At 41.6% G+C, this 13,219-nt stretch overlaps 1 protein-coding gene and 1 long non-coding RNA gene across 16 annotated transcripts in view; one reads left to right on the forward strand and one right to left on the reverse strand.

Annotated features, from left to right (window-relative positions):
• Positions 1-13,219, reverse strand: part of arvcfb (ARVCF delta catenin family member b) — a 299,308-nt gene that overhangs the window by 55,095 nt on the left and 230,994 nt on the right. For 11 of the 14 annotated variants that reach the window (XM_085180856.1, XM_085180845.1, XM_085180844.1 and 8 more), the window contains 3 exons: positions 2,459-2,576; positions 2,200-2,371; positions 1,074-1,091 (listed from right to left, as the gene is read on the reverse strand). In XM_085180856.1, coding sequence (XP_085036982.1) covers positions 1,074-1,091; positions 2,200-2,371; positions 2,459-2,576 — 308 coding nt within the window. The remainder of the gene's footprint in view (positions 1-1,073; positions 1,092-2,199; positions 2,372-2,458; positions 2,577-13,219) is intronic. The other 3 variants (XM_085180850.1, XM_085180846.1, XM_085180848.1) reach the window with 1 other exon arrangement.
• Positions 2,633-12,232, forward strand: LOC146507333 (uncharacterized). Of its 2 annotated transcripts, none has more exons than XR_014877292.1 (3): positions 2,633-5,574; positions 6,574-7,492; positions 11,447-12,232. It is a non-coding gene; the product is annotated as an uncharacterized LOC146507333 (long non-coding RNA). The 2 variants fall into 2 exon arrangements; XR_014877293.1 differs by lacking the exon at positions 11,447-12,232 and having other exon boundaries at positions 2,636-5,574; positions 6,574-6,909; positions 7,310-7,589.

Raw genomic sequence — 13,219 nt, forward strand, 5'->3', positions numbered from 1 at the left:
ATGCAGTTGACACGCGGTCTCTGCATGCTCCTCGCACACAGGCTAAGAGAGCGATGTCTGCAGGATTGTAAACAGTGAAAATGCTCGATTTGTATGAAAAAATGACATGAAGCCAGGCGTCAGAGTCACAGAAACCCATGTCTGAATGAGGCTTTAGTGTTGCACAACAAGATGCTGGTAAGATGGGGAGCTAGTAGCCATGGTGTCAGAATTTTCCCTCGCTGCCACCACAGCAAACAAAGAAGCAGCACTGCTGTCTGAAAGCATCAAAAAAAAGTCTGCAAGACCCAAAAAGCCCAAACATTCAAATCCGTAAAGAATCATTTACCTCTATATTTTTTGCACACTTAAATATTCCAAATAATAGAAAACTGTAGCGCAGCTTTAATCAAGTATGTTTCAGCTTTAATTATTGACATCCTCAGAAGTTTCAAATCACATACGATCAAACAAATGCATAAAAAAACTCAGTGTGCAGCAGAGCTTGACATTTACGCTTAAGTGTACTAGAAAGGGGTGAAGAGCTCCAGTTGGATACTGTTAGCGGCGTTCTTCAAAGCTGTCAGGATTCATTTTATCTGGAGTCTAAAAGAATTCACCAAAGTTCAATTTGGGGATAGATGTGCAAATTTCCCTTTCAGCATCTCTGGTTCGCTGGATTAGTCAAGCTCCACTTAAGAACACTACAAAGACAGATTTGTTGTTGACTTACCGGTTTTAGCACTCGTTTTACCTTTCACCTTTCTTAGAGGACTGACAAAAAACCCAACCAACTATTTCTAACAAACGGAGGAGTTTGGGACAGGTGGAAGTTTATAATGCTCAGAGCTACGGTCGGTAGGTATGGTAAGGGAATGTGTGTGGAATGAATGAAATCCCCGATTTTCTTAAGTCCTTGGAACTTTCTCAGGTTTCTGGAGGACACCCAAAACTACTTCTAACTATATTCTACAGCCAGGGGGAAAGAACGAGGAGGTGGAGGTGGAGGAGGAGGAAGAGGTGGGGGAAGGCAGGGGGAGGATGGAGACGAGGAGAGAGCTAAAATGAGAAAGGTTGAAGAGGGGGGCACTCACCTTGATTAAACCATTCCTCTATAGTTAGCCAAGGAAGCAGCAGCAATGCCAAAAAACAAAGCGGGGAGAAGAGAGAAGAGCCATGGTGAAATAGGAGTGTGCTGTGTGTGTGTGTGTCACGAGGCTGTGTAATACATGAGAACAGTTTTTATCAGAAAAAGGAGTCATCTGTTACTGAATAGGAAAGGTGAAAGAGTAAAGAAAACTGAAAAATAGGCTAAATAAAGAGAGAAAGACTAAAGAAAGGAAACGGTGCTTTGTATAGATAGCAAGCCATTAGCAGTTCATAGATGGTCTCTGGGACCCATGGGGATAGATTTTAAGGTGTAAAGTAAAAGACAGAGAAAAGTGTCAGATATAAAGAAAAATGAGAAAGGAGTTTTTAGATAAGTTAGCAAGCAAGAAAGAGAGGAAAGAATAAAAAAGAGGAAAAGACTTTAAAAAACATTAAGTATCAGCTTTAAGAAGGCAGGTGAAATACACATAAAACAGCAGAGACTGCAGCAGCATTTGCGGTCCTAAATTAAAATCACTGCGTGGGAGAAAAGCACTCAAAGAGATTGAAGTAAGAGCCAACAATCAGGCTGTCTATTAGCCAAAACAAAGCACGAGTGCGTGCTGATTATCATGTCATATTTTAAAACAAATGCAACACTAAACGGAAGAAGAGGCCAAACTTACTGCTGCACAGTCTGAAGGCTGTACAGCAGCTAAACGCGTCCCATCATTCACTTCACACGTCGGAAAGCATCCGAGCGGTTAACTGGCTTCTTTATTAATCTCTGTACACGTTAAGCATTGTGTTGTCCTGAACCCTAAACTAATGTGGTTCTCCAAAGAGCCATTAGAAGTCAGGGGTCACTGGCTGGTAGTCACATCTCATTGGCTGACTGATTAATGGCGGCCATTACTGTTGTACAGCTGGGCGATAACGGCATCGTTTAGATAACAGTCACAGGAGAACGCTGATTAAGACCTCTGAAGCAACGCATGCATTAAGAGCTGTTGTGTCGCTGTGAGTAACTCCTTTATTTGCACACGTTTGTACTGAGAGTTAGATCATCCATGCATCTGGTTACATTTTGGTTACAGTGTTTTCATCTCCTCTGTTCATCCTCCCTCTCACCTTTGGCCTTCTTGCCTCCGAAGCAGCCAGCATCATCTTTCTTCTTCCTTTGTGGTCCCGCTGAACCAGGGGCTTGTAGCGCCGACGGGTCCTGGTACTTTTCGGCCCCCGGCACCTCTTTGTGTACGTGGTAGGACAGATTCCTCATAATACAAACACAATTCTCCACAGACTGTGAAACAAAGACAGGAAAAAAACCTGCTATTAGACTGAGCTCATTCTGAATCCATGATCGTGGATGACCCGGATGTTGTCTCACCTTGTTGTCCATGTCCTTCTTCCCTACAGCTGACTGAAGAGCGTGCAGCAAAGCGTCCACCAATCCCTCACATTCCCTCAGTCTGCGCCGAGCCTCTGCCCCGTCTGAGCTCACATTTCTACAGAAACAAAGTAACACACATCAAGCTTAGATGAAGATTTGCCTGAGGAACTGAACCAAAATTTGACCAATAGGGTTTTTTTAATAGTTTGTGCTAAAACTAATTATAAAATTATCCATTTCAAAATATGACCCGTCTCCAGAAACCCATCTCATTGACTCTGGCTGGCATCCAGAGTGAAATACCAATAAAGCAGTAAGGATACTAAATCACAGGACAATTATCCACTGAGAGCCTGCTCTAATTATAAACAGTACTCCTATAACTACTATTTATACTTTCACAAAAATTAGGAAAGGGAAGAGGAAAAGCACCAAAGGCAGTGAAAGTGTTTTTAATAGTCCCAAAGAAGTGAATATAACAAGCATACAGAGAGGATGACAATTACAGCCAGATGTCTTACTGTTCAATAAAAGTGCCATGTAAACCCATATCAGTCTTCCCCAGCCGTGTGATTTTTAGAGTTTCCATGCGACCCACGGCCTCCATCCTCTCTGTCTGCCTCAGATGTACAATGCAATAAAGCTAGACAGCTTTAGGAATAATCTTTAAAAAAAATTATTAACATAAATTTCTTTTTTTTGGTACGGGGGGGGCATCACCCAGCGCCTTGAGCACAGCTCCTACAAGCACGGCTGCAGAGCTGGTGCAGTCTTCGTGTGCCTGTCTGACTGTGAAAGGGAAAGGATTTAAAGAGGGTTAAGGGATAGCAGGGACTCCCCCAGCTCCTCACCGGGGACTTCATTTATGAGGGCTTCCAACTCACATAATCCCATTAGCTGACCCCCAGTTAGGCCTTTGGAAGAGTGGCAGCATTGCCGAGGTAAGCAGAACTGCGCCTCTTTTTTGTGCCGTGGGCACTGAAACATGTATGAGGTCTACCGCTGCTACAGTGCTGAACGGTTCACTTTAAACTGCAAACACAGTCGAGCCATTTGGGGTTTCTGCTTTTTCTCTCTTGTATTTTGTTAATCATTTACCTGCGTTCAACGAATTTAGTGCACTCAGGTCTCCGTGTAATCTAGTGCTCCCCTTAGCTGGCAGTTATGGTCTTTGTCTGTCTACCCAGACTCCTTCTTGCCTTGTTTTATGTTTCTTCCATCAGTCTTTGCAATGTGCTGCAACTAGGGCTGCACGATTTTGCATAAAATGAGAATCACAATTTTTTGCTTAGAATTGAGATCACGATTCTCTCACGATTTTCTTTTCCAGTATAAATATTTATTGCACTTATTAACTGCACATCAACTTCGTAACAGTTGAGACTGAACATAAAAACAATAAATAAACATAAAAACAACAAATGTCTCACGTTTTGTCGTTGCAGCAAAATGTTGCACTGCTTGAAATTGCGTCTCCACCGTTGCTCGACGCTGCGTGTATAGAGCAGGTAGTGCAACAATAGAAAAATAGTTGCAGGACGGCACTGTGTAGCGTTTGTCTAGGGTGTTGATCATTTTCCTAAATCCCTCGTTTTGCACAGTGTTGATGGAGCCATATCTTTGGTCAGGTGATGAGTAATAGCCTCCGTAATTTCTTTGTGCCTGCGGGAGTTCGACGGGTATAGGGAAGCGCTGTATAAGGTTCCCGTTATTGATGTTTGGGTGGTTGACCGGGACGGATTTTCTCCTGTCACTTTCTCGTCATCCCTGACGTGCTCTCCGTTGTTTTTTCCCTGCCAATTTTAGCAGCCAGCTGCTGTATCACGTGGTATAAGGCTCCGCCCTCGTCATTTGTTGAGCAGGAAGAGTGAGCGCTTGTTTTCATGCAGATTACGTCCCGGATCAAAATGCGGTACAATCGTCGTCGTCTTTTTTTTTTTTTTTTTAAAATCGTTGTCATTTGGAAATGAGATCGCACATAAGTATGAATCGAGATCGTGATTTTCTAACGATTAATCGTGCAGCCCTAGCTGCAACAAGCACATTTTAAATAAAGATTGGCTTTAGTTTGCAGGTGTCCTGCGTTTGGGTCTTTCTTTGAACTGAGCATCAGGAGATGTTTCTCTGCTCAAAAATGATTAATTTACAAGTGAAAACACCCATGCACTTTAATCCCTGGCATGTTTTTGATGTGTGTATTTAGGTAAAGCTACCATTTGTCTACTGAATCACCCTGCAGTGTACAAACTGTTAGCTAATCCCTGGTTGGAGACAGTGCAGAAAGGATCGACAATCTCTACTTAACCCCATTCGTCTCCAGGTATTAAAAAAAGGTGTCATTTCCCCTGTACACAAATCTAGTGGCGCGCTCACCTTGGATTTATTTGACAGAAGTGAATTTGGGGGCAGACAGACACGAGGATTTATTGTCAGCTGTTTCATTTCCAGCAGTCTTTGAGGGAACAGTTGTCCTGTTGGAGGTTTATAGATGGTACATCTGTCAGTGGAGACAGTGAAGAAAGCTGCTGTTGTCTCTTTATGGACAGGTCATGTGGCGCTGTGCTATTTATGGTCTATATGTACTAGTGATTATCGAGCTGTCCTGCCTTTTACAAACTGTTACTGCTTTACCAAAACTTTCTTTTTATGTGGGAACCACAGAAATGTGTTAGGCCAGGTTTGACTGCCTGCCGTTGGCATTTACTCACTCATATCTGTATATCTGGAAAACTGACATGCATTGCTTTAACAACTAGCACCTGTATCCATGAATACGCCCGGTGTGGATCTGTGACGCTGCCTCTCTATCCTGCACAAAGAGTCACATCACACCTGGATTTAGCCTGGTCTGTTATTGATTATTTCCTCCAACTTCCTGTCCTTCTTATTCGTTTTATTCTCTTTGATGTGGCTTCTGTGTAAAATTGACCTTCAGCATCATAGATGCTTGACGCATGAGGATGCTTTGGATATGTACAACAGCATATCTGGTGGTATCAGATGGAGTCGGAAGACAATGCAGCTGCAGTAAAATTCAGGCAACAGACATCATTCGACCAATCCTAATAGCAATGTGGCAGAAAACATATAATTTTATTGGGTTTTTACTAGGGGTGCAATGATACACAAAATTCATGGTTCGATATTTTTTTGATACAAAAAAATGTTCATGCCTTTTTAATTTGTCATTTGAGTTAAAATATATATTTATAATTTTAATAAAAGTACAGTTTTTAAATTTAATGTTGCTGAAACAACAAAATAATAATAATAAAAAAATCTATCTGATCAAGAAATCATTCATCTTTGGAAAAGAGAGTTTATTACAGAGACATGTCTCTTTCCAAAATAAAAGCTATACTATACGCTTCTTCTGGGCTATATTCTCAGCAGCATATTAAACATATCAGGTCCCCATAAGGAGAATCATGTGCTAACGGCTGTCTAAATGACTCAGGTAAAGTTTGTAGCATGCGTGCTTGTTGTTTTTGTCTGCTTCCACTTGTCTTTGCACTAAGATGATGTTGGAGTAAATGTGCAGTCATATTCATTGTGTTCCCACTAGTGCTGTCAGCGTTAATCTGAATTGACGTTAACGCCACAACACGGCAAATCTCCGTTAACGAGCTACCACGGATCGCCCCATGTGTGGGGCTGGACGGCCAACACCTTAACGAGCTAACTGCGCTAACGCAGTAGTTCCCACCAATGTAATTGAGCATTTCGGCACATCCGACATACTGTTTTACTTTTGTCCATGACACGCTTACCTTCAGGGTCATGCTTCATATGAAGACCAAAATAGTTCCAAAGGCCAGATCTGAATGAGGGTGGGGGAGGTTCAATTTGCCATGTTGCAACGAGAGCTTAGCTTCTGTCTTGCTAGCTTGCCCTGCGCTCAGTGAATCTGCGTTCGACTACTCCGCCTAGGCTGCACTGTCGAGCGCAGATCCACTGAGCGCTCAACACAGACAGCATCGTCAGAAGGAAAGTTGATAAAATAAATTAAACATTTTGTATTGTTCGATACATATGTGTACCGAACCGAAAGCACTGTATCGAACGGTTCAATATCGATACGAGTATTGTTGCACCCCTAGTTTTTACCCAAGCCAACAGCTGGTTAGTTGGTCATTTTATGACTTGAGTGCAGACTGATGGTCTGCAACTACTGGATGAATTCAAATGCATGACTTGAGATCTAGTAAACCAGGCTTTGTTTGTCTGCCACTAATCCCTTCTTCTAACTTTACCTCCCTCATCCGTTCCCATTCTCAATCCTTTTGTACCTTTGTTCTGTAATAGAGGCACTAGAGGGAACAGCTGTCACATCGTGGGTGTTTTTGTTACTGTTACAGAAAACTGAACCCACTTCCAAAGAAACCCCAGCATGTTACAACATTCTCTTGGAATGTTGCAGTCCTGGAATGGACAGGACACCAGCAGTGGTGAGAACGACCTAAGAATCTAAACGATTTCTATCCAGTGTAATATAACCGTTACTTGTATACACAGCTCAAATAAATTCAAGCAACACTTTAAAAACACATGAGATCTCTATGGAAAAAGATCATGCCGAAAATATCTAGACTGGGTCATGTGTTAGGAACAAAAACCACTGTTTGATGGAATGAAAATGACCAACCTACAGAGGGCTGAATTCAAAGACATCTTTTTTTTCAATTATGTGGCAGACTAATCTATTTTGTTGAAATTTCATTGCAGCAACTCAAAATGCTCTGAGTAGTTTCTATGACCTGACTATGTCAGACATGTTCGTAGTCATATCATCTAGTCAGGCTGTTTTGTAGTTCTGGTAGTGCTTGTCCTGTTCCTCTTCACACAAAGGAGCAGATACCTGTCCTGCTGATGGGTTGAGGACCTTCTACGGCCCTGTCCAGCTCTGCTGCCTGTCTCCTGGCATACACTCGACGGTCCTGAAAAAGTGCCGGAAGACACAACAAACAAAGCATGCATTGTTGCGCCATCCTGCCGAAGCTGGACTACCTGTGCAACCTCTGCATGGTCCAGGTATCACCTCATGTTCCCAGTAGTGACACTGACACTAGCCACTTCAAAACTAGTGAACAAACAGTCAGGACAGATGAAGAGTGGAAAATATCTATATATCTATATATTATCTATATATCTATATATATCTATAAATATCTATATATTTTGGGGGTTGTTTCATTGTTGCCTGTCTAGCGGACCCGTTGTTAATTTCATTAACACCAAAGCAGCTGAAAGTGATTAACAACCCCCTCTGCTATTTAACCGACCACATCAATATCCCACAGGTTTCACTGACTCGATGCTGTACTCTGATTAAAAAGTGTTGCTTTATTTTGTTGAGCAGTGTATTTAAATGTCAACACGCTCAGAATTATAGGCACTCACTAGGGCTGGGCGATATGACCCAAAATTCATATCTCGATATTTTTTACCTGGACGGCGATATAAGATATATATCTCGATATTTTTTTTAAAGCCATAAAGTAAGAACAAAAAGAGAGTTCTTAGTCAAAGCTGTGTCCCAGATGTCACACAGGCACTTTTATTAACATAGAGCATAGATGTACATAAAATTTACTCAAAAATAAATTATGAGCATTTATTAAATAATAATGCTCCATAAATAAAAGAAAACAATGTTGTTTTTGTGCATAACAAAAAGCTCACAATTGGGCAGTCAAAATATAAACTAAAAGACGCTGAGCATAATAACAAAGACAGATTTCACAGCTGCTCTGTTCCCAACTTCTACTGCGTGACTGACAGCATTGAGTTTGAAATCCTCTTCATAACCACGTCTCTTAACAGGTGCCATTTATGGTCCTTATACACAGTAGGGTAATATTACGTTGAAGCACAGTACGTATCACTCCGCGAGGCTCCTCGGTCGCCGTAATGCTCCGACAATCCATCAAGCGGTGCAGCTCCGTAGCTTACCAAAGTCGTACTAAAACATTTTTTGACAGATTGCTGAGCGCTGTGTACCACATAAAATCGGTTCGCGGCCATCAAGCACAACCAGAATTCATACATAAGGCGCGCTGACAACTTTTGAGAAAATGAAAGGATTTTAGGATGTGCAGCCCCTCTGGGCTGCATGGCGTTAGCGTGGTTAGCTCGTTAGCGTGGTTAGCTCGTTAGCGTGGTTAGCTAGCTAACACGTTGACGGCGTCCAGCCCCACGCACGGGGCGATGCGCAGTAACTCGTTAACGGAGATTTGCCGTGTCCATCTTGTCGCTTCCTGCAGGTGAAGCGATGGGGGAGGAGGGGGAGTTGTGTTCAGTGAAGGAGGGGCGAGGCCAAGTAATGTTGCGTAAAGACAAAAGTGAATGAAAGAGAGGCAAACTTGCGGCTCCACAAGTATAGTTATAACGTAACATAGACTATATCGATATAAAGGATATTGTCACATCTTATATCTCGTATAAAAATATATCGATATTTTTTAAAAACTCGATATATCGCCCAGCTCTAGCACTCACTATGCCCAATCTGAGTTGATTGTCGTGTTTGGACGGTGATACTGTAGAACGCAGTAAAAAATGCCAGAGTAAAATAATACAACAATGGAATAACATTATATAATATGGAAAAACAAGACCATTTTTTTTTCTTTTTGATGATAAAGTGCAGTAACTGAAAATATGTAGTTCTTCAAAAACACAAGGTCTTCTATTATTAAGCAGAAAAACATGTTTTTAGGACGCTGTTGCTTCTGAGCGTGCAGCGGATGTGCAAAAATAAAAAGGACGCCACAATGGGTCAGTGCCCTTGTGAGAACGCTTCATTCTTAAAAGTTTTTAGCTCATCATACGGCCTGCGTACTCCAATTATCTGACAATTTCAGAATTCCGAAAATGTATTTTTTTCTAGACCTCGGCGTGTCATATTTACCGTTAGAAACTGAGAGAATGAGCGGGTGTGTTTTCAGAGGTCTGTCTGCCTTTCAGTCTGCACAGACTCCATCAGCCCGTCAGTGTGTATATTGTGTGTCTGCTTTATCAGATGAATTGTGGGTGTGAAGGTCGCTTAAGAGTCATGTGGTCATCGGAGGACAATAGAGCAGGAAAAGAGTGGAGCAGCACTGATGGAGATGGATGAAGGCTTGGCTGACCTTTGCTATCGCCCAGCAAGGTCAGCAGAAGCATTTGGGACCATATGTGTATCCTCAGCTCTGGTATCTGTCAGGTTTATCAGTGCTGATCGTATTTCTGATTCAGTGTATGGATTGAGCTTCTTATCTAATCCTTGTTGAGATTCTTTTCATAATGCCTGAGCCTGTAAGCAAAATTTGTAGCAAGATTTAAGGTGCCAAAAACACACCCCATCAATCAATCTCGTCATTTTTTCCAAATTATCTAGGATGGGAGGTTGACTGTAATGCAGTGACTGGCTTATTTGTCGCACTGCTTCAGCTGACATTCAGCAAAGCAGGACTTTCCAGAATGCTGATTTCTTTTCTGAGCAGAGTCCAAGTTGCAGAAAAATATGGCTGCTTTTGCTTTTTCTTTTAAAAACAACATTCATGTATCAGCAACAATAAAATGTTCTTAAGTAACAAAATCAGACCCTTTGAGGCAGTCACCACCTGCTGCCAGAAAAGCTGCGATACGCTTTTGCATTGATTGACTGGAAGATCAGATATATTTCCTCGATTTTTGTCTTGGTGACAGCGATTTAGAGAGCTATCTAACTATCCAAAATCTATTGTGTTGGGTTAAGAATCCTGCAAAGGCCAATGCTTTTGATTCATATCATTCAAAGAGCAGCTGTGGGTAGAAATGTTTTATCACAGGATCAAGGTGATCACTAAGTTCAGATAAGCGGATCAAAGGCTTTTCTTTCTTATTAGGGCTGTGCGATATGACCAAAATCTCATATCCCGATATAATTCTATCGTCCTGATAACGATATAAATCACAAAAATGTAACATTTTCTGTAAATTCTGTGAATCTCGGGCAGCTCGACTTGCGGGAAGTGTTTCCAGCTGCGCGTCATGTAGCTGGAGTCGAGTGTTTTAACCGATGCATGAAACGATACATTTTTAGACATAAGTTGTAACGGCCGCCGTTTTCTTTGTGAGTATTTATTACACGGCGTGCTGCGGGGAAAAGCCTGTTCTAACGTTTGAGTCTAAGGTTTATTTTTTAGCACCTGGCGGCTCTTTTTTTACTTCTCATCCGTAAATAATCTGCTCTTTCACGTGATTCAGTTTATTTTGAAAAGTCTCAACAGGATCTTGAGCTTTATTGTGAAAGGATTATGTGGAACATAAACAAGCGGACACTTAATGGTGTTACCGTCGTTGTTGTTAACTACAACGCATAAAAACAGGCACTTGTCCGTCTGTAGTGTGGTTATATTAAATATAAGAGAGAAAACTTTAAGAAATGAATATAGCCACTACAGTGACCATCAAAACCATGAAAAAAATATTTCCGCAAACAGTTTATTTTGTGACACCACGAAACAAACGATAGCATAAAATGAAACAATAGATGTTTTTATATCATCATCCGATATATATCGTTATATCGAACAGCCCTATTTCTTATAGTTGAGCATTTCAAATGTAGAACGTCATAATGCATAAATTTTCTTCCAAATTTTTAGAATGGATCAGTCCATAAAGAAGCAATTCCCTCCATGTCTTAGATGTTACTCACTATTGTAACCAAGTTATTCTTAGTTGGGCATTCACTTTTCAAACATTTACATGTAGAAGTGTTTAAGTAGAATATACATGTATAAGTAGATTGCTCACAGTGTTACACAAAAAGTCCACCTCTCTTCCCAATATAGTCGGTAGTGCCCTTATTTTCTCCCACCAGCTGGGCAAGATGACTGTGCAACTCCAAAATATATGATAGTGGTCTGCCAGCTGTTCTGCACGCTTCTGCCAACACAAACCAGTCGTTTCACCTGTGCGTGCATACTTTAACATGGGGGTTATAAAATATCTTTATAGGTTCTGCCAGCAGAATCCTCTCCAAGCACCTGAGCTGGTGGAGGTCAACTGCATCAGACACAGTCTGCCAATCATCCTCTGAAATGGAAAACTCACTCTTTCTCATACTTGCATTTCGATTTATTACTTGCATGTTTTTTCCAATGACTTGATATCTGCATATAATCTTGAAACAAGTTTCTTATTTTTGTTAATAAATTATTAAATTGGTGTCCTTTGTATTTCTGAATTTTATCTTAATGTTAATGTGGAAGTGTTAATGTTATCCCATCTATAGGTTTCCTAGATTTTCGGTAAGCTATGTAATCATCCACGTGATGAGACTGAACCGTAGGAAGTTACTACTACTATTTAACCTCTAATTGATTCTTCCTGGTGTGAAATAATTTCATTTTATATTAAAACTGAGTGGATAGGCCATACCCTGCCTATCTCTGAATTCCTCATTAACCCTCTGCAGCTTGCCTTCACTTCTGTCGGTGTGTTATTTTACCCAAACCTAGCGGAGAGCCACTTCTGGAAAGCTTCTGAAACACGCTGAAGTGGAATCTCAAGCATCCACCATCAGCTCCAGGAGACTCTTCCAAGCTGGAATTCCTCAATGCTGCCACGCTCGCCAGGATTCCGATAACAATCATTCGTTGTATATACTCAATCATTTGTCTGTTTTGAACAAGCAGCCGTACTCCAGCTTTTATCTGGCATTTTATAAACAGCATGCATGCAAGCATACTGGGGGGTCCAGCACTGGCTCAAAATTGCATTAATTAAACGCTAGAATCAAAACACTTGCATTCCCGTTCTTTTACTGGAAATATTTCCAATTCAAAACTAGGTCTTGTTTTCCAGCCTTAGTCTTATTGTGTAACCCCCTCCACTTTCAACACCACTTACAACAACACACATACACACAGCCTCTGTTTCCTTTTCACCAAGCCCACAGCGTAAACGCTGTAAATAAGCAGGCTCCTATCGACACCGGAGGCAGGCTGCTATAATAAAACTATTCCAGTTTTTATTGAGGTGTAAGCTCTGTTGGCGTGAGTAAACAGATTCTCCCTGGCATCAGCACTTCTCCCCGGTGCGCAAACCCTGCGTCTAAGCAACTGTGGGCTTAGTAACAGTTGCCATGGAGACACATTCTCGTCAGCTTGGCCTGCATCGAGGGTCAAAGGAGCGAGAGCGGCGGCGAGATATTGTGATATGTGACAGAAATGATGATATCAAGGTTGATACAGTGTGGATACAGTGCTGCGTGATGATGCACATTAGATAGAAACGACACAAAGAGGGAATATCAGAGAAAATGAAAGACGAGCAGCAGGTCCCACTGTGGCCTCCATCAAATATTCTATGACTTGTCTTTGACTTTCCTCAACTTCATCAGAGCTTTCATTTATTCCCTCCAGGTTCATTAATGCTGTTCTTCAACTCAGCAGAAAATGTTCTAAAATTACAAGCAAGTTTCAACACTTTCTGTCTGGGAAAGCTAGCAGGAAGCCAACTAACATGTGAAATACATTCTGGTGTTTTGGGTCTGCGCTGGACTTGGATGTTATATCGTTCTGGATGTCGACCAGCAAGCCGCAGCATCTACTGCGGGAGGAATTCTGGACTACAGTCTAGACGGGCTTGGCTGGCCCAGGAAGAAACGGCACAGCCAGGCACGAGGCGCGATTACCCACACACACATTCACTGTTTTTCACACTTTACTACAGTCTGTCGCTCTGAGCCGAAGCCAAAATGAGTGGCCAAGGTAAGAGAGGAGAAAA

The sequence above is a fragment of the Neolamprologus multifasciatus genome, chromosome 12 (genome assembly GCF_963576455.1).
Source record: "Neolamprologus multifasciatus chromosome 12, fNeoMul1.2, whole genome shotgun sequence".
NCBI lineage: Eukaryota > Metazoa > Chordata > Actinopteri > Cichliformes > Cichlidae > Neolamprologus > Neolamprologus multifasciatus.